The sequence below is a fragment of the Lacerta agilis genome, chromosome 13 (assembly GCF_009819535.1).
Source record: "Lacerta agilis isolate rLacAgi1 chromosome 13, rLacAgi1.pri, whole genome shotgun sequence".
In the NCBI taxonomy this organism is placed as follows: Eukaryota; Metazoa; Chordata; class Lepidosauria; order Squamata; family Lacertidae; genus Lacerta; species Lacerta agilis.
In genome coordinates this window covers 13,663,977-13,686,247 of record NC_046324.1, presented here as the reverse complement: position 1 = coordinate 13,686,247, position 22,271 = coordinate 13,663,977, and the positions used below count along the sequence as shown (strand labels likewise).

The 22,271-nt window shown below is 39.2% G+C and overlaps 1 protein-coding gene across 1 annotated transcript in view; it reads right to left on the bottom strand.

Annotated features, from left to right (window-relative positions):
• Positions 1-21,940, bottom strand: part of LOC117056234 (transient receptor potential cation channel subfamily M member 7-like) — a 39,384-nt gene extending 17,444 nt beyond the window's left edge. The window contains 21 exon segments of the mRNA XM_033166392.1: positions 51-127; positions 2,475-3,178; positions 4,054-4,105; positions 4,108-4,185; positions 6,252-6,436; positions 7,927-8,053; positions 8,849-9,023; positions 10,507-10,589; positions 10,592-10,790; positions 12,693-12,821; positions 12,920-13,063; positions 13,156-13,311; positions 14,477-14,705; positions 15,294-15,534; positions 15,537-15,573; positions 16,276-16,410; positions 17,618-17,758; positions 18,305-18,358; positions 19,519-19,653; positions 20,339-20,437; positions 21,802-21,940. Of these exon segments, the coding sequence (XP_033022283.1) occupies positions 51-127; positions 2,475-3,178; positions 4,054-4,105; positions 4,108-4,185; positions 6,252-6,436; positions 7,927-8,053; positions 8,849-9,023; positions 10,507-10,589; positions 10,592-10,790; positions 12,693-12,821; positions 12,920-13,063; positions 13,156-13,311; positions 14,477-14,705; positions 15,294-15,534; positions 15,537-15,573; positions 16,276-16,410; positions 17,618-17,758; positions 18,305-18,358; positions 19,519-19,653; positions 20,339-20,431 (3,174 nt within the window). The 5' untranslated portion in view covers positions 20,432-20,437; positions 21,802-21,940.
• Positions 21,941-22,271: the final 331 nt, after the last annotated feature.

Below are 22,271 nucleotides of genomic sequence, written 5' to 3'. Positions count from 1 at the left end.
TCACCCTGGCTTGGGCTGTTGCTCAACTTCCGCAGCAATCTCCCTCTTACCTCAATATCATCACTTTTTTCTTTGCTCTTAGCCACAGTCTCTTTAAATCGTTGCAATTCCATGCTGTCCCTGTGACCTTTGGCGACACCATTATATGAACAGAAATAAAATGGCAGATTTTAGAGTGGAAGCACCAAACAGATGCTAATTTGATAAAAGATACTGCTGAGATCAGAAAAGTACATAGAAAGACAGTTGACATTTTTAATGGTAGGTAGAGGAACTATTGCTTTTCCTACATAAAAGTGATGACATAAGAAAAAATATCAGAGGAAATATTTCATATCACTACTCTGGTTTCAAAGCTGTGGCCGTGTTATTTGCTTTTAGAACCATGCAGTGTGGATATTGGTATTTTTATAAAATGTAACTATTAGTAGAAAAAGCACAGTTCAACACAATAGATTTCAAAAATATAAACTTCACCCTCAAAATGTAAGAAAATACCAATGACATGACCTATGGTGTTCTCTTTCCCACCCTTTCTCACACCCATTCAAAATAATTAACCTATGCCAACATTCAGAATGCCTGTGTAGTGGGCAGAGCTTTCCTCTCCTGCCATTTTTACACTAGATTATATTTGCATAGAAACATACATACGTGGGGGCCAAAGCATATAGGCCTGAATCATGGAATCTGTACATTACATGGAACTGAGGTGCACAAATCATGATTTCAGGTTTATGCACATTGTCATTCCACATGTAAAACGTTATGCAAAGGTGAAACCAATGAGTGCGTGGCAGGTAGAGCCAGGACTGAGCTTGGGGATCAGAGATCATCCACTGCACATATATGCTGAATGTCTTCACAGGGCTATCACTCCTCTGTCTCCAAAATTCTATAGGACTGAACATTAAGGATGAAGATTATATTATAAATGAGAAGGCACCCCGGCACCAAACCTTTTGCCACAGTAAAAAAATAAATAAAGTGCCATTATTCAGCTGTGTGATTAGTGAAGTAAACAGCCTGATCTTGAGCCTTTGTATCTAACTTCTCCCCACTCCCATTTTTTAATTAAAGGCATACATTTACAATTATTAAATTATTAAAGCCATTTTCAAAACACGTGAATGGGGAATCAACTATTAAACACACAAATGTGACTTTACACATATAAAAAAAGTACTGGTAGTTTAAAAGCACTAGCAAAAGTTAGATAAAAATATTACAAGTAAAGTCAATTCAGAATAGATCTGGGCCTCAGGCAGATGTTACTGAAGCTTGTAGTAAAGGGTTGTAATCACATGCATATCCCATCCTCAGATCTTCCTGAAGCCTCTATTCAAATATGAATAGAGGTTTACATGCTTATTGTAATGGGACATATAAGGAGTCTACATGCTTAAGGTCCTATTTAAAGGCTTCCATTGCACAGACATCAGGGGTCCCAGAAATAAAGCAGGATGGCATGAACACAATCTACCAAATTAAATTGGCTTTACATGGCTAAAGGAACTTTTGTAGTTAGCATGAAATGAATTTTCTGGTAACATTGACAAGTTTAAACTAAATGTATCATAACAAATCATTTTGCAAGATAAAAAAAAATTATGCTCTCTTTGAGCCACTGAGGCAAAAATCTCTTACCTTAGAAATGGTCTAGATCAGGGGTGTGCAACCTGCAGCCCTCCAGGTGTTGTTGAACTACACCTCCCATCATCCCTGATCACTGGCTATGCTGGCTGTGGCTGATGGGAGTTGTAGTCCAGAAACATCTGGAGGGCCGCAGGTTGTGCATCCCTGGTCTAGATTAAACTGAACTCAAAGTATTTTGTTAGCACACCTCTCCTCCCATTGTTTGACAAACAGAAAATCTGCCACCGCTTTGCAATTTTTTAAAACACCACTTGAATAAACAACAGAATCTACACCAAAATGGTTAAGTGCTGATTTGCAAAGTAAAGAAACATTTTGATAGTTTGCAGAAGTTAAGAGGTTAAAAGCAAAGTGCACCACCTGCAACCAAATTGCGCTAAAATTCCCATTACAATTTTTGATAAATCAAACCTTGAGATTTAGATTTGATCCATAGTTTCTGAAGAAGTACAGTGGTGTTGGAACTTAAATCATGACCCTTTCGTGCTGTTTCTGGAATGCTTCCAGCAGGTTCTTCAGTATTCATTGTCCCATTCAGCTCATTACTGGGGTCACTTCTGACCTCATCAGCAGATGTCAACTGTAATTTATTTTTGGTGTCATTCTTCTTTAGCTTGGAAGAGGACTGAGGATTCCATTTGTCTGTGTAGCTCTCAGCACTAGTATAACTTTCATCATGAATAAATCCATGATTAACACATCCTCCAGGTTCAATACAAGGTTGGGAGGTGGTAGCAAGGCTAACAGAGCAAGAAGCAGGAGAGACATGGCAACCAACAGAAACTTTGGAAGTACAGATTTTGGTGTGTTATACTTACCCACAAATGCACCAAATTCAACAGCATTCTCTCCATCAGCAGCCTTAAGGACTATAACCTGGTCGTCCTTTGTGGTACTTTCTAACTGGCTTTTACAGCTGGGCTGAGAAGGAGTGCTAACGAAAAATTTAGCTGTCGAAGATGTTAGATGTGGCATGCTGTTTAACGAAGTGCCCGTCTTTTTATTCTTTTGAATACATTTCGATGAGTCTGTACCCTGTACTCTTTGACGAAGTTCTGGGGGAGATAGAGCTCTTGGAATTAAGGCACTGCCCGAGGAACCTGCCTCTGGAAAGTTGAATTCATCCCTCTTGGGGGGCCCAGTCATCTTATGTCCAGAATCTCTTTCATCTTGCATAGAAATGTTGCACAGTAAAGCATTATTACTCTCAAGTCCTCCTTGAGGAAAAGAAGAACCAAATACATTGCCAATGCTGTGCTTTCTCCACATGGAAGATCTTAAAGGACCGTCATCAATGGGGTTTTGTGCCAAATGCTTTGAGATACTCAGTTCTCGTGTAATTTCATTATGAACCTTGCTAGCTTCTGAAGCCTTCTGGGCAGTTAATGTTTTCAAAGTATCCACCGTAAGAGCAGAGAGGTCTTGCAAGTGGCCAATCTGTGTATCGAGAGAGTGCAATGAACGCTTGATATAGTTGACTCTGTCACTAACCTCCTTGATTTGGATGCACATTTGCTCAACGCTGGAAAGGGAAGGGAGAAGATACCATTGGGAGAGAAAAAGGAGAATCAGACTTTTCACTGAACACACTGAGTTCTCAAACACACAAAGACCACAAGTACGCCATGTGAAATAATTAAGGGTCTGTTAGCATAAAACGGGGTTGGACTAGATGACCCTCAGGGTCCCTTCCAACTCTGCAATTCTATGATTCTTTGATAACAACCCACCCATACAGAAGGTTGTGTACTGTGTTTCTGCCTTGCTGCTCTGGTCTTCTGCTCTGGTCTTACATCCTTCCAAATCAACTCCCAACAATCAATCTTGAAGACAATTTGTATAATCAGCAAGGTTTGTCCAGTAGCTTGCCCGGAATAGTTAAACGACAAGCCCATGTCCAGACAACACACTAAGACAGAATATGGGTTGGCTCGACAGCAGAATGACCAGGGAAGAGTGAAGTGATTTCCTCCCCCTGAGCTCATGCATTCTGCACTAACCATGGTTTGCCTTAGAGTGACCTGTGAACCACACTTGACAGATTAAGTGTGCAACATAGATCTGCTAATTGAGGATAATGCTTCATGTGCCTGATGATGTATGCTCTAGTCCATGAAAGCTTATGTTCATATGTGGCCTCTGTGTTGCTTTCGATGCAAACAGACTAAAATGGCTAATGCTCTGGGATTTGATAATTTCATAATGGACCCTGCCAATCAAAAGTCCACATGTTAAAACTGGCTGCTGTTACAGTTGGTCAACATCTGCTATGATAAATGTAAACCAGAGTTTGATTTAAAAGTAACTGAAAATGTGCTATTCAATTAGCTGTTCCAATCATTCCTGGAAAAACTGAAAAGAACAAGGTTGAAATGGTCATTCCTTATTATTTCATACCGTTCAGAAGTAACTCTAATTCTCTCTTCACTTCCAGAATGGAATTTATCATCTTTTCATTGAAATACATCTCAACACACAACTCTTCAAACTCATGAAGCTTCTTTTGATCTTCTTCTGTTAGAAACAGTTCTAGAGAATGAAAGAAACAATCCATTTCAGAAGCTTGCTAATGAACCGCTGCAGAAAAGAAGTAAAAACAGTGAAAAACCAAGGAAATGAGTATTCCCTTAGCCAAGGACCTCACATCATGAGTGTTGGATGTAAGTATATCTGGTGTTTTTTTTCAATTTCCCCAAGTTAGGTACACTAGAATATAATGCACAAAATAGTTTGTTTGTTGGGTTACTAACACATCTATTCATATACTTTTAAAGTACAGTGGTACCTCGGTTTTTGAACAGCTTAGTTCACGAACAACTTGGAAATGAACGCTGCAAACCTGGAAGTAGGTGTCTGGTTTGGGAACTTTTTTCAGAATCCGAACTGTTCCATTTTGAGTGTTACATTTCCTTTTTCAGTGCCACACTTCGTTTTGAGTGCCCCCAGGAGCTGAATCGGGGCAGCTCAGCTGGGAGCACAAAACCCTCAATAGACAGGGTGACGGAGCTGCACCTTCCCAGCCGAGCAGCCTGATCCAGCTCCTACTCCTGTGCAAGCAGGAATGGGGGCAGGGATCTCTCAGCTGGGAACTGAGGCTTTGCACTCCCTAGCTGAGCTGCCACGATTCAGTTCCTATTCCTGTGCAAGCAGGAGCGGATATCTCTCATGTCAGCTCAGCTGGGAAGCGCGAAGCCTCCCTTCCCAGCTGAGAGATCCTCACCCCTGTTCCTGCTTGCACAGGGAAGTAGGAGCTGGATCGAGCTGCTCAGCTGGGGAGGTGCAGGCTCCGTCACACTTTCCATTGAGGGGTTCGTGGCTAGGAGCTCCCTTCTCCCCTCAAGGGAGAAGCCACACACCCCTCAGTGGAAAACTGTGACGGAGCCTGCACCTCTCCAGCTGAGCAGCCAACAAACTTGAAAACCTCATGAAAAAGCAGCAACACAACAAACTGAAAAAAGCAAACCAACCACAAATGAATCAAAATCACAAGAAAACATAAAACACTGACCCTAATCCTTATCGTAACCCTAACCCAATCCTAAAATTAACCCTAACCCAGAAATTGTCTTGTTAGTAAAAATTCATATTAAATTGCTGTTTTAGAGGTTGTTTTTAAAGTCTGCAACGAATTAAACCATTTTGCATTACTTTCTATGGGAAAACGCGCCTTGGTTTAGGAACGCTTTGGTTTTAGAATGGACTTCTGGCACAGATTTAGTTTGGGAACCAAGGTACCACTTTCAAACCTCCTTTCTCACATACCTATTACTGGCTCACAAAAGAAGCTCTTAATCAGGCTGGGGATCCTCTGGCCCATAGGAGGTCTGGCCCAAGTCCCAATGTGATATCAGGTGTGTGACAAGTGGGAAAGCAGCTACTGTACCAGGAACAATGAGGATCTTCAAATTGTTCCTGATAGTTCTTCGCAAGGGAGCTTTGATGCTGGTGCTAATAAGCAGACTGGTGCTGTCAGCAACTCTGCGGAAATCCGCTGCACTACAGAGTTGCCCATCAGGAACTTGCAGAGTGCTGGGATCTGCACTTACAGCAAACCCGCAAGAGGGTCTTGCCATAAGTGCAGCGTCCCTTCACAATGCTGGCTTGAACTGAAAGTTGAAATGCAAAAGGTCTTCCTCTGTAGGGGCAGCTGGTTTTCTTTTGGTATTGCCAGGTGATTGACATGGAGGTGAAAGGTCCTTCCCAACTATCAAAGAGGTCCGTGGTGATGGTGAGAACAAGTCCTTGTTCAGCTTTTAAGAATTCCACTTATAATAAAAGCATTTTTGTCTTTTAAAAAAAGCTAATTGCCACTTGTAGCAGTGGTTGGGCAGAGATAAAAAAAGTGGCTGTCATCCTAAGTCCTCTTAAGGATTCTGTTCACCCCAATCCTGAAACAAGGCAAAAATGTTCTGTCCACACACCCACACCCAAATTGTCGAGCCTCCACTCCCACTTTGCCATCCACTAATGGGACAGTGAACTGAGGGGTGGGATTTTGCGTAAGACCTACACATAAACCAGGCTCCTATCAATCCCTGGAATTTCACATAATGCAAAGAACAACCCAACGTTGCATATTTTTTGTTTGTTCTTACTTGGCCCATCAGAAGTTTTGTCTTTCTTTCTCTGCTTGCATACACAGCAGAACAGGGAAGCCAAATGACTAAGAATAATAAGAGGAGGGGGCAGGATAGGCTTCTCGTGATATGCCATAACAAAATGATAACGCTGGTATTTCCACACAATGTTGGAAATTGCTTTCACCTGTAAATATACATTGCTAAACAAAAAGAGAAGAGAATAAAGAAGGCAAACATTTTAGTTTGATAATCTTAGAAACTAGCAACAATGATATTACATTCTGCTCTGTACAAATATTAAGAGAGTACAAACAAAACAAACAGCATAACTTCTATCACATTTATTTTATTTATTAAAAAACATGCTACTATGTCATAAAATAATCAAAGCAGTTTACAATAATATACATTTAATAAAAACATGGATTCTTAAAAAATCAGAGACCATCAACTATTATGGGATATGTTTTCTTAATTTCATGCATAAGGCTGTCAGCAGAGAAAAAAATTTCAGCAGGCATTTAAAGGTTCAAAAAAGAGGCATCTGCTAAATTTCTGCTGGCAGAACATTATATATTCTTCTGACACTCTTGCAAATGATCTCAGCTACTGTCCCTAAGGTACCATAGACCATAAGTTGTTCAGGGCTTTGTAAATTAATACAAGGACGTTCAACAAGGCTTGGTCATAGATGGGCAGCCAAGTGCATATGTTTTAATGATGGTGTGACATGTTGTTGGTCATGTGCCACCATCAGGCATTTGGCCACCATATTTTGCACCAGCTGGAGCTTCCAAACCAGGCCCAAGGGCAACCCCACAAAGAGGACATTGCTGTAATCCAACCTTGAGGTTACCAATGCATGTACAGGTGAAACTCGAAAAATTAGAATATCGTTGAAAAGTCCATTTATGTAAGCAATTGTTTTCATTAGCTACTGGAGTTTAATATATGAGATAGACTCATGACATGCAAAGTGAGATGTCAAGCCTTTGTTTGTTATAATTGTGATGATTATGGTACAGTGGTGCCTCGCAAGACGAAATTAATTCGTTCCGCGAGTCGTTTCGTATTGCGAAAATTTCGTCTTGCGAAGCACGGTTTCCCATAGGAATGCATTGAAATTTAATTCCCATAGGAATGCATTGAAATTTTTGTCTTGCGAAGCACGACCATAGAAAAATTCGTCTTGCGAGTCACCTAAAAAAATCGCAAAACCCTTTCGTCTAGCGAGTTTTTCGTTGCGCGGAGCATTCGTCTCGCGAGGTACCACTGTATACAGCTGATGAAAACCCCAAAGTTGAAATTGTTAATTTGGGGTTCTCATCAGCTGTACACCATAATCATCACAATTATAACAAATAAAGGTTTGACATATCTCGCTTTGCATGTTATGAGTCTATCTCATAAATTAGTTTCACCTTTTAAGTTGAATTACTGAAAGAAATGAACCTTTCCACGATATTCTAATTTTTCAAGTTTCACCTGTACCATGGTAGTCAGTTATTGCTGTACAGGAATGGCCATAACTGGCAAACTAGACAAAGCTGGTAAAAGGTATTCCTAGCTACAGAGCCCTTTTGATCCTCTGGTGACGAAGATGCATCTAGGAGTACCCCATTGTCGTATAATCACCAAGCTACTTTTAAAAGCACTGATTAAATATCAACTTAAAATGTGAAAAACATACTTGAAAAAGGCGATGAGAAGATTAACCATAATAATATACTGCAGGAAAAGGTAGACGGCCTGAAGGAAGGGTGTCAGCCATGCTCCAGTAACACATGGTATGATTGTTTGGGAATCATTTGCACATACTTTGCAGATTAAGAAAAGAAAAAGAAATGTTTGACAAAATTTAGTTTACTTGTTACTTAGAAGCAAAGCTCTTTATAGTGCATCAGCAAAATATTATCACCTATATTTTTTCAACACACAAGTAGCAGAAGCCACTGCACAGCTTAGCCCTAAACAGAAATGTTATGAAAAACAGGTCTGTGGGCATTAAATACCCAAACTTACAACCTCAGCAACTGGGAAGTTTATTTAAATCAGTTAAGAACTGTCTTTCAGTTCATGTCCTTCAAAATGAAAAATAAATAAAGCTTTTCAATAAAATAAAATAAAATTCCTCCATATTTATTAAATGTATATCCCACTTTTCCGTAATATAATCATGTTTACCAAAATAATTTTGTTTTCATAGTCTGAACAAATACATGTATCATTGTAGATGAAAAACTAAAAATTTTAATATCAAAAGAGATTTTTAAGTTTGTTTAATCATGTTTTTTATTTTAGGTTTCTTTTAATGGTTTAAAATAATATCTTAATATTACATACATTAGAATATACATAAATAATCCCTTCTTTTTTTTTTATTTAGAAAGGTTTATAAAACACTTCATCACACTACGTGGGATATACAATACAACAATCTAGATAAAACACAGCTAAACTCCAGAATTTTTTAAAAAATATATCAATAAAGCAATAAAATCATTATGAATTAAATACAGATTCTAGATTAGCCCTCCCATCTCTGTGCTCTTTAGACACCAGAAAAAGTGCCCCTCGCCTCCTAATAAATAGAAGGAATAAAAATCTCTTACCATCAATTTCATAAGCATAAACTTCACCAAAGATCATCCAATAGGGCCTAAAGACAATATCTCTTGCTAAAACCCAGGATGGTTTTTCATTAGGATAAAGTATTGCCTTTCTGGGGACTCCAAAACTGAGCAGCACAAGTGCCATAATCACTACAATGTAAAACATGTTGGCCACCTGTTTAAAACAGAGTTAGAGACAGTTAGTGGAGACCCCTCACTTACACCCCCAAAACTATAGCCCAACCCCATTTTTGTTGTTTACATTCATATTCAACACATTGCCTCACATTTAGAGGCACTCTGGACTTGTTTTTGTCCATCTCCACTGGTCAATCACCTTTGGACAGTAAGTAAGTGAAATTTTTATTTATACCCCCTCCCTCCCCAGCCAAGACCCCGGCTCAGGGCAACTAACATCAAATATCAAATACATTAAAACACTATCAAACAACTGATACAGCTTAAAAATAGAATCAGGATAAAATTAAATTACTGCCCCTGAATAACAACCATAGGGGTCGGGAACCTCAAATATACATCTGCACAGCCAATCACAATAATTTCTACATTCCACCCATCCCAAGGGGTAACTTTTAAACAAACAAACAAACAAACAATTCCAAGAAGAGTGGCTTAGGGAGGGCAAGTGGCCACTTTGAACTTTCATTTTGACTTTATTTCCCTTCTGAGTTCCTCAGAAATGCACTGTAACTTCCATAAGAATTAGGGCAAGACTGTGAGGAGCATCCCACCCCAATCAGATGCATGCATTTCAATTTGAGCCAATCGGATGCATGCATCTGCAAGATCCCTGCTGCTCTTCTCTGAGGCACAGCTAACTTCCCCCTTTTTGCAAATACCTAGGGACAACCAGTCTTTGAAACAGCAGTATGTATCTGTGACTTCAGTGTTCAACTGCTAAGTTCCCAATAAACTTAAATAGACTTTTTTGTGTAAATGTCTGAGTGCCTACAGCAGTGGAGTACTGGAGAACTTCTGGAACTTCCAGCTACAATATTTCAAACTGATCATATGGTGTGAAATACTCCACATGCCAATATTGTGGCTTCTTGTTTTTCTCCACCTGTCCTCCTTCTACACATACAGCAAACTGCCTTAGAAAAACCAATACACAGCTGTCCATCTTTATTGGTGGAATACCTGTTTCACATGACTGTAAAATACAACACTTCTGAAATGTTTGCAAATAAAAATTATTTAAAATATACCTCAAGGACCGCCTCTTCCCATTTGAACCTACCCGGATCCTGAGATCATCTTCTGAGGCCCTTCTTCGTGTGCCTCCTCAAGAGGTCTGGAGGGTGGCAACACAAGAACAGGCCTTCTTTGCAGTGGCTCCCCTTCTATGGAATGCTCTCCCCAGGGAAGTTCGCCTGGTGCCTTCATTGTACACCTTAGGTGTCAGGCAAAAATGTTCCTTTTTAACCAGGCCTTGTTCTGATTTGATTGACATCCTATGCCCTTTTAAAATGTGGGCTTTTAGGGGGAAGGGGGTTTATTGGGTTGTTTTATTATTTATTTATTTATTTATTTAGTGGTTTATTTTTGATTTTATTCTGTGGAATATTAATATTAATAATAATCATCATCATCATCCAACACAACACAATTTTAATTTTGGTAGGAAAAAAGCTTACCATTTTCCCAATCATCATGACATAAGGTCCAGCATGTTGGTTTACAGCCAAAAAATCCAGTAATCTCACATACCAAAAGATATATTCAGGCAGTAAGTTAGCCTTCCAGCAACAAAAACGTAATTTGAATTGTAAGTATCTTCACTGAAGTTTCCCTGTGCTCCAAATCTTAGTCCAAAACCAATGAAGAATGTGATAATGGCTACAGTATCACTGACATTGAAGTAATCATTAAACCACACTTTAGTCTTTTGACTGATCTTGCCCGCCTCTGACATAAAGATCTGTTGTAAAAAGAATGAGAAATTGGGCACAGTTCATTTTGTCTTACATCAAAGGACATTAAAAGGCAGGTAGCAGTTATATACATACTGGTACATCAATACAAAACAAGTTTAATGTAAATCAAAGACAGAAGCCATGGTAGGAAGTGGTTCCATGCACTACAGCAGGCATAGGCAAACTCTGGCCCTCCAGATGTTTGGGACTACAATTCCCATCAGTCCTATCTAACAGGACCCAGTGGTCAGGGACGATGGGAATTGTAGTCCCAAACATCTGGCGGGCCGGATTTTGCCTATGCCTGAACTACAGTAATGAGGGACTCTGGCTTGCATTCATCATGCTTAAAGCTAATAAACGGAGAAATGAATTTGAATCCAACAAAATGGAAGAGAAAGGAGGATGTTTCTGTGGCAAGCCCCCAATTTACAACATATGACTTGCAGAAAACGAGTATTACATCAATACCCTACCATAAAGACTGCCACATAAACCAGTCCTGCAATGAAGCCAAAATGGTTGAAATAATTTGTGTATTCTTGGCCTGTTGACCGCTACCTCCATTGTTATCTCCTCCCTCTGTTGCTTCCCTGTGTAAGCCCCTTGGGTTAACTACCTGTCAGACCTGTTCTGGGTAAAGCACCATGGCATTATATAAACAAACATCATCTAGACAGGCCTATAGAGGTAGCAAAATTAAGAGAAATGCAAACTCTTTTCCTAACTAATGCTCCAAGTCAGACATAGTCTCATCCTTTATGTCAATTTCCCTGGTCTATTAAACTCTGCAGGATGTTGGAAGCCTATCCCTCCACCATGCAAAGTAATGTGGAGAGAAGTATTTCAGGATTTAGTGTATTAAAATTTCTTCTTTCAGAGCATTTTAACCCAATACGGGACTTGCCTGAGATGCAATTATGGATAGGACCAGCACTGTGTTTTGAGAATTGCATGCCCGGCCACCTCATTGAAAATTTTCATGCGCCCCAACTGGCGTGCCTGGTTCCAGTATCTACTAGACAACTTGGCCCAGTATTCCATTATTATCCCAAAGCCATTTACACTAAAGACACATGGTTAGGATATAATGAAAGCATGTTAAATGGGACATGGTTGAAATACTAGGAATATCTTCAATAGAATTTACAAATGGGTCTGTTCAGAACAGTGGCACAGCATGTAGGGGCAAAGCAGAAGTGACCACATACTTTTGTGCCCTGTCCATACACATGACTGTCTCAGTTAAGGACCCATGAAATGTCCATGCATACACCCAACTATTGCACAACACTTTTGTGCATAAACAATGTGCATAAGCAAAATGCAGAGTTGATTCTTAGACTAGGAGGGATATCAGCTGTGTGGTTGGTCCTGTGCATCCTGCATTTTTTGTGTGCAGGCTCTACACAAACATTAGGTGTGGGTGACGGAAGCCTTAACACTGGACAGGCACAGCTAGCTGGCAGGCATTAGACCATCTCTGTTTCAGCATGGAAGAACAGTGTCCATTCCTCTCTGCACCAGAGGGAACCGTGCCAGAAACAAATGTGTAGTCAAGAAAAAACCTTGGCTTCCAATCCTGGTTTGCCCGGAGAGAAGCAAACCCTGAGCCCAGGTTTGAGTAATGTGACAAAACAAGGTAACTAGCTTGTTTCTTGGCAATGGGGCAGCACCAGGAATGGTGGAGACACAAAGTGAGTACTGTTATTAGTTGTGTGCACCAGCTCCTTGTTTGAATTAAACCATAGTTTATTTTTAATTATGGCTTGACATTACATTAACCAGGACAGCATGGAAAGGCACAACCTTCTCTACAACTTTTGCACAGCATATTTATGCTGACTCTTGAAAGTATATTTAAATCCTCTTCTGCATTAAAGAGCACGTTACAAATGCAAATATACCTCACGAATCTTCTCAACAGCCAAGGTGAAAATATATGCAATGACAATCCATTCTTGAATTGAGGGCAGCTCTTCCATTTTCACAAGAATCACAAATGTATAAAGCATCAGAAATCCTAAGTAGGCCAACTATAAAAAGTAAAACATCAAAAATAAATATTAAGAAAAGTGGTTTTTTCAAAAAAAAGTTCTTTTTCCGAAACAAAACACAGAAACAAAAAACTCACCGTGTTAAACCAGAATTTCACTATTGGTGCATGATAGAAGGCATAAAACTTTCGCGTAATGGGAAGCCTCTTGGGTTTTATTGTTGCCTCCATGTCATGCTTTCCTTCTGTACTGTCCAAGACCCTTACTTCTTTAAACACTTCCTAACATTAAAATAACACATTTTAAAATCATGTATGAGAGTAAAGTTAGTCTTCGTTGTTAAAAACATGTTAGCGTTTGTGTGTAGAATTACCATTGGTATCTCTTCCGCTATATTTTGAAAGTTGTTTTCACTGTCTTCCATAGTCATTTGATGTGCATCTTGAGACTGTGGAATATGGGACATTTCTGCCTTGGTTTTGTATTCTAGCATTAGTATGGTAGGGGGAATTAAGATGCTCAATATTACCTGTAAGATGTGAACATCAAGTTATTAAGACAAAATACTTCCCATTCACTAACACGTTTTTAAATAATAACAAAATCAGAACTACCCAGCACACAGAAGTCCCCTCTTCCCCCCTCTCCCACATTTCAGCAAAATCTGTCAGGTAGCAAGTAAAAGATGTAGAAGAATGATTAGGTTTTTAAAATTTTTAACTACTACAGATACACATAGAACACTCCATAATATTCTTGAGGGAAAAATATCTGCAATTTCTTAAAAGTTGTTAGACAAAATGTGCTCAAATAGATTTCTACCCCTCATCCTAATGCTTTTATCAGTATTAGACTGTGTAGAGGCTGCAGAAGGCATATCTCCCTAATGCCATTGAAGAATCTTAGATTCTGAAGCACACCCACCCACCCACCCACCTTCATAAAATGAGTGTTACTCTTAGTTGACTAGCAAAGCAAGTTAGAGATGACAAATTGGAACACAAGACAGACAACAGCACGTCATACTTTAAAATGATGCTTAAGGATGGTCTGTATCAACAGTGTACTTTTACATAATAATTTTCTTATTATATTCTAACGTAGTGGGGCAAATTTTCAGTGCAGTATCCAGAGAAACACACCTCTTATTGTTAATCCAGACTATATGGCTTAATTGACATATGCCATTCTGAAAACCTACACCCACTCACATCCTGCTGATTTGTCTGAATTCTGTTAAGCCTTCTCACTTGCTCAGCTTCAGCTACTAAAAATAAATATGAAGTTTCTACATCAAATTTTACTTTACTACCCTAGAAAGCATAATGACATTTCAATTTTACAAGGGGGTTTCAGTCTGTTAATGTTTCACCACTACATTTTTAGTAGTAGATTAGTTCTCATGATGATCTAAGTATCCACCTCTGGTTAAGGGCTACTTGCCTGGTTTCTGCCTTCTACATTTCTGTACCTTTTTTAAAAAAGATAATAAAGCATCAAAAAAAAGTTATTGTTCATTCCAGTATCACCTCTCACTTTGATTATGTTAAAGAGCTGTTTTGCTTAGCCTACATAAATATTACAGTGAAGAAAACTTTGCATGGCTATGCTTTCAACATGTCCCTTTCACTTAAACATTACTAAAATAACAGCAAAAATTGATTCCAAGGAAGTTGTATCTATAGACTAGTTACCTTGTACCATGAATTCTTCCTCATGTTCAGCCTTCCCATCCACATATCAGACAACAACATTTGTGTACAAGTATGAGCTACGAAAGGGCGAAGCCGTGAAGACACTGCTAGTTTAAGGCAGGTGGCATTACTCCAGTTTTTTAGCTCGTAAGTTAGCAACTTCATAGCCATAGTTTCATCTTGTCGGAATGACTGTTCTAATAGCTCAACTGCCAGCTGCCCAAACTCACTGTGGGGGGGGGGACACAAAAATCACAAGACATACAATGTTAAAGATGCACACACATATTAGATGCCAATTCTTCAAACACTGAACTTCCTGAACTGAATGGAAGCACCTGCTTAGTACTGTTGCAAGGGAGACACCCGTGGATACAACTCTGTATGGCAGAAAAGAAAATTGGTTTCATCTCAGCACTTCCCTGTTACTCTGAGTGAGTAAAAAGGCATACCTGATGCATTCTTCTGCATCTATACCCAAGATTTCCCTGGACCAGTTATCTGTTGCTGGATTTCAGGAAGTGACATCTAACCAGAACAAAAATAATTCAGGCTTTTCAAAAGGATTTGCAGTTTTAGAAAAGCTAGCAAGAGATTGTAATTAACCAGCCAGAACAGACAAAAAGGGCGAGTGGATAACAGCTATGGGAAATGAACAGAAAAAAATGCATATGGCACTGTGGTTAAACTCCATCATCTACCAAAGCCCAACCTGACATTCTCCAATTTCTGCATCTTCAGCATTAGCTTCTAGCAACTACTATGAAACAAGAAGCTGAAATTTGTCTTAAGGATTTTAACAAAATAGAATGTTTACTTTGAATACTGTTTCAGTTCTTCCGAGGTATCGTCAACAAGGTCACTTTGTTTTGATTCATAGGCCATTGAACGATATAGCTTGCAGGCCACTAAGGCTTTCGCCATGGATTCTTCACCATGTTGCCAGAAAAAAAGAGCCATTTTTTGCCTCTTCATTAGTACTGCCCACAGTAGCAACTCATTCAGAGGGTAAGGAAAGCGCCTTGTTTCTGGATCATCAATATCTACTATGTCATCTTGGTTTGCTTCTTTTTTCCTTCTTCTGCAGTGTTATCGGCCTTTAAAAAAAAGGTAGTCATTTAAAGGTTTTACAAGGGCAGCTAGAATTATAAAGTTTAAAGAGAAAACACAACAGTAAAATGTGGTACTCAGACATCATATTTGTTAAAAATTCACCAGGAAGATACTATTTCAGGTAAGAATCATTCAAAGAAAGGCACCAAAATAACCCAAATAAATATATCATAAAGAAAAGTATCAAAATTACCGGATACAAGCTCCACCCACAAATAAGATAATTTTAGCCTGTGATAGAACCTTGCTACAAAGAAATGCCATGTGAGCATCTCTGAAGCAAAAGGGAGAAATACAAGCAAGCTTCCACAGCCACAAAATCAGAGATAAGGAACTTTCATTTAGCTTTCTTTTTCTGTGCCAGCACCTGCTTATAATGTCTTTTTGATATAGGAGAGCTAGTGCAGCTGAGTGAGTTGCATTTGCAGCAAATGTTTGATGTCATTTAGCTTTCAAAATTTCTCAGTTCATTTGCATGCGTCAGAAAAGGAATTGCTACAATTATAGAGATTATCTGTATCACTTCTGCAACTCCAGTGTCAATTATGGTATGTGTGCTTTAAAGGCTGTTACAAGAAGTACAATGCACTATTTATATACACCTCTGTACATGCCAAGATCACATCACAAAAACAAGAGCCCTGTTCCAACTTCATCTCCTTCAAGGGCAGCTGTGTGCCTCATACCTTTGGTTTGTAAGGCTGGGCAGTTTTGATGAAGTGATTATGTCGCATTTTCTCTTTCTTATCCACCCTGTTACCAAAAGGTTCGTGGCTTTTACGCAATTGAGGGGTGCTGCCTGAAGCATTTCGCCCAGACCGCTGGTGGTGGGGAAACAGAAAAACATGTTTATAATGTAGTACAGTGCCTTAATTATGTGTAATCATTGATATGCACAGAAACTCATTATCTGAAGGACAAAACCAAAAATTTGTATATAGCCAAGACAAAGTAGCTTATTTTTGCATAGTGGTGAGAATATAAGCTGTGAAGAGTCTCAGTTCGACTCTCATGTCGATTACAAGCTTCCTAGAAGCCTCTAGGGCAGTTCAAGGTCTCTCAGACTCAGTCCCCATCTACAGTGTTGGAATGATAGTGGCCCACCTTGCAATATTCTTTTAATATTTGCTGAGATAATAATGCAGAATGCTTTGGGCACAATCCAGCAAAAATCGAAGCACTTAAGTGCAGCTGGACCGTGTCCAGTATATTACTATTGATACTGTCACAGAGAAGGCAAACCAGTAAATTGCACAGTTCAAAGTCAGAGCTAACTCTTTATTAGAAAAAAAAACATTATCTTCACAGACTTGGCTGAGTGTCAGGCCTAAGGAGCACAGCAGCTCATTCCCTGTAGGTCTTATTCCATGAAATCAGTTACCAAGACTAAAGGTCCCTGTCTCCCCACAGCAGTCTATGTCTCCTCCTCTCCAGGGCTCCTCCCATTTCATGTCTCTCCTGGTTCTAGGAGTCATGGGTGGAGGGGATCCTTTCGCAGCAGGAGAAGAAACCCGTGACTCTTAACAAGCGTAACTCATCTCTGCCTCTTGACCTCCCTTCTTCCACTCATCTGCTTCAGCTTCTGCCTCTGATTCCTGACTTCTCTGTTTCACAGACTCTCCTAGCTCACTAAGCCCTGTTACATCTTCAGCTTCTGACACCACCTCTTCACTGTCTTCTCTCTCTGACCACTCATCGTCATCCCACCACCACTCCCTGTATTCTGAGCCTTCTTCCCTTGGTGGTTCTCAAGCTGGTTCCTACCACCATTCCTGTGTCTAACCAATCCATGACAACTACTATGCATTTTAGTACATCTGCAGCCCCAGGCAGCATACTACATTGTCTCAAGACAGACAGATGCAAACAAACATACATTGGTACAGTTCCAAGTACACAAAGCGCTCTAGAGATCTTAGGACAAACACCCTTCGAAGAAACGAGCTGTTGTTATTTTACATTAACTGAATTGTTTAAAAAGGTTAAATACTACCTTTTATGCATTTTTTTAAAAAAGAAACCACATACCCGATTGCTGCCACTGAGACTGTTGTATATCACTCTGAAGCGTTTTCGTGTGTAGGTGCATCTGTAGGTTCCTCCCATCAAATATTCCACAACAAGCCCCACATCAATCAAAGTGAGTTTATATCCAGGAGGAAGGTTTCCCTGGGAACAAGACAATATTAACTTAGCACTAATACATGCTGCAATCTCTGTATCACATGATGTCATTCTGCAAAAAGAATGTGAGGGATGTTTTGCATGAAAGTGGTTCTGTGTTCAGTCCCAAGCACCCCCCAGGGAAAGACACCTGGGGTCACTGGGTGGGGCAACATGGACTAACAAAGTGACTCCACATCTCAATTTAGATGCAACACCAAACTATGGTTTGAGTATCTGGAGCAGCCCAGATGCATGCCCTTCCTTCTTCTGTGCATGAGTTCCTTAGTTTCCTTCAAACACAGAAAGGACATGAAGCAATATGTAGCTGCGGACAAGCTTCCATTTGAACATGAAGCAAAGTGCACCCATTTTTTGTGTGAATGACATTCTAAAATTCTAAATTACCCGAAAGCAAGTTCTCCACTATACACACCACAGTAAGTGCTTAAAATGTTATTAGTACAATGACTATATGAGAAGGCTAATTAAAACGTAGTTTCTTGTTTGTGTGCATCTAGAGATGTTGAAGTGTTTTAACAAGAGCCCTACCTGTTTGACATCTCGAACAAGATGTAGCAATGCTGGATTTGTTGGGCCTTGTTTCTTGATGTAGAAGAGAAGAATGCAGACTTTTAGATACACTGAGGCATGTGACAAAACAAAGTAGTAGAATGACAGATTGCAAAATTGTGTTTTTTTCAATTATCCAGGTTCTACATAACTCAGTATTTTTTAAAATTAAAACAGAAGCACTATCTTCTACATGAATAAATAATTTGACTGCTGCTTAAAAAAAAAAAACAAGGGAAGCACCATAGCAATTTGATTTGCTATACTTATAGAACAACTCTACCTAACCAAAGCTTTCACCAGGCGTAAAGAAAGACTATGCTTCCCTGCAAACGTGAAAATAAAAACTGATCTTTTGATAATTAACAGCTTTTTTTGTATTTTTCACTTAGAAGAATCATGTGAGTCAGTAAGATATGTCCATCCTTCCCTAAGGGTTTAATCCATAACCCAAAATAAGGCAGTAACTGGCAGCTATAATTTCCCTCCTAGCCTTTCTCCTAAATAATTTTGGGGCTAATCATCTGAAGTGTGAGGAGGGTTTGCAACTACTGGCTCCCTTCCTTAATTTGTGTAGCATCCCTTCAATCTAATTTCTCAGTCCTCTGCTGTTTCAAAACACACTCATTTCTCTTGAGCTAGATTTTATCACTTTTTAGCCTTGTGAAAGAAATGTCAACTATTTGGCCTTCCAAAAGATGCAATCAATATATCTTTACTGTGGTCAAAGACCAACAGCAAAACTGGCAACAGCAGCATATGCTTCAACAGCATCAAGAGGCGGACGTAATTAAAGATTCGCCTATAAACTTATTTATACTGTATCCAAAAGATGCAATCAGCATTTCAATTTCCACAGGTAAATTAAATGCCATCATCATAAGCTGGTTGAGATCAGCTCTTGAATGCAGATAATAATATTTTCTTCAATGCACGCTCCAAGTGCTTGCACAATCAGAATGCAGGCTCATGTTTTACACCTAAAATTCTGTACCGTTGCTTAAAGTTACTGATATAAAAATGACAACCTTCCATTAAACACCCCCAATTGTTACCCAAATCAATCTCAAAAATGTTGGTTTTAATGTATATGGGGTTTCTTGCTTTTAAAATACATAAATCACTCTCTTGACATGGCAAAAAGTGACTAATGGATGTTAATAATAATAATAATAATAAAAACATCCACTTACAGTGTTGTAAAGTTCTTCCAGTCTGGGAATTGTAAGAAATTTGTGCATGCTCACTCCATTTTCAATAAGAAGTTTCACAAAGGCAACTCTATCCATAACAAGGGCATCTAACATAGCTTGTTCCAAAGACCCAACCTGAAGAAATAAAGACAATCCTTACACTGAAATAATATGAGAAATGAGAAAACTAGTATGCCAAAGTCTACTATATATTTTGAAAAGTTGTTTTGTTCCTTATGCATCTGGACACCTCTTAAGAGGTTGAAGTTAAATTCTGCATAAAGGAACTTTCTTTTGTGCCAACTGAAGTCTGAAAGTTGTATCTGCAGTGAAATGCTAATGATCCCCACCACAGACACTTAAGTTTAAATGGATACCCCTATTAATCATAACAAACAGCACAGAGAAATCCATTCTCCCCAATGAAAGCAAGTGTTAGTGCCAAATCCAAATCAGAAACCAGATTGAAATGGGCCTAAATTACTAGTGAGAGCCAAGAGTGTCTGAAGTTGCATGGCAACCACAGCTGCTCAATGACCTTGCAACTTAACTGTTGAGCACCTTGCTAGTTCACATTATGCTCTTAGTACTCATCTTTGCACTAAGTACAGTTGTCTGTAAAATATAATTTGCTCCAAACAGGGAAAGGGGGCAATTTGCACAGGAGAGGGAAAGGCAAAGAGTGTCTGAGACTGTATGATTAGGTGATCAGGAAGCTTTCTGTCTACACCAGAGCATTATGGTTTTGACAGACGATTCCTTAACAATAATTCAACAACTTATTAATAAGTCACCGCTATGAACAACCATGTCTACATACCAGCCACTGCTGTCCATAAAAAAACATGGTTTTTGGCAATGTCAACTCTGTCCCACGCAAGTGTAAGGACAAGCTGGTCAAACGCAGAAGCATTTGTGCCTAGAAAACAAACACAGAAAACAGATTCAAACCTGTTCACCATAAAATTCTTGTTTTCAGCTGATTTCATGCCTTAGCTTATGCTAGAGAAATAATGCATAGCCTATACAATTCATGGTAAAATAGAACATATCTGCTGGAAAAAAGATATGTCCTCGTTTAGAGTGCTACAGATTATGGCTCATTACTAAAGCTGAGCTGAAAAGGGCAGAATTTGTGAAAGCTTATGTCAATTGTTAGTGGGTAGTTCCCTAGACTGGATGGAGGGGAGACTGCCTGTTCTTGAAGGTGTTACACTCCCTCTTAACAGGAGTAACACCCGGTAACATGGAGTGCCTTCTGTCAACTTTGGCTGGTAGCCAGATATGCCTCTATCCGGACAGAGACAGTCTAACTTCTGTGGCCAAAGCTCTGGTAACCACTAGGTTGGATTACTGCAATGAGTAATGCATGGGGCTGCCTCTGAAGACAGTTTGGAAACTTCAGCTGATGCAAAATTCCATGGCCAGACAGACTGATCACCAGAACAAGATGTTTTGGGCATATAACACTGATCCTGGCCCAACTGCACTGGCTGCCAGTTAGTTTCTGGGCCCAATTCAAAGTTGGGGTGTTGACCCATAAAGCCTTAAATCGCTCAGGACCTCAATACTTTAAGAACCACCTCTCACCATGCTACCTGACCTGGACCCTGCTTGCCAACCAAGGCCTTTCTCTATGTCCTCTTCCCGAGAGGTTCAGAGGGTGGCAACACAAGAACAGGCCTTTTCTGTGATGGCTTCCCATCTGTGGAATACTCTCCCCAGAAAGGCTCACCAGCAGCCATCATTACATGCCTTTCAGTGCCAGGCAAAAACATTCCTTCAGCCATTAAATAATCTATGGCCTGTTAAATGCGTGAGGGGGGGACTGTTATTATGATTATTTTATTATCATTTTATTATGGTTTGTATTGCGTTTTATTATTATGCTTCATTAAATATGTTCTTAATGTTGTACACCACCCTGAGATCTTCTGATAAATGGTTGTATATAAATCAAATAAATAATAATAATTAACAACAACAATGTCCCCAGTAATATTTTGGATGGTACTGTGAAAATGAAAGAAAGTGTTTGCCTATTCAGATCCAGAAAGCAATGCACTTACTTTGGAAGAGTTTTATGAAGTTATCACAAAGCTATATTGAAATGGCTATGTAGGATGAGATGACACTATGCAAAGCAGTGGTAGCCAACCTGGTGCTCCAAGGATGCTGAGGGACTACAACTCCCATCAGTCCAATCAGAAAACCCATCATCCCCACCCCAAAAACATTCAGTGCATGCTTAATTATGATATGCTTTTAAGGTCAAAAGCTTACCTTTTAGCAGCGCTGTAAGGATTGCAACATCAATATCTTGATGCTCATCAGATCCAATATGGAACACAGTGATCTATTTTGAAAATTATATTGGGAAGGGGGGGGGAGTTTTCAATCTCATAATAGTTCCTTTACATATGGTTGATTTGTAACAGTTCATTTGTCTAGCCATAAACCATAACAAAACTAAAGAAAATACATTAAAATAATCTGCTGTTGTATATACAGAATTCCAAAACCATATAAGGAAACTGCAGAATAATTAACTGCAGTAAATAATCAGCAGTACTATTCTACAGTTAACAACTGCAGAATAGTACTACTAATATAGTACTATTACACATTTAATTCAGAGACCACCATTTAGAGCTTAGCAAATTCCAATTAAAAGAAAAGTTAATGCCATGTGCCTTACAACACATCAATATAATTAAAATATACACACATTGACAAGCATTTAAGGAAAAGAT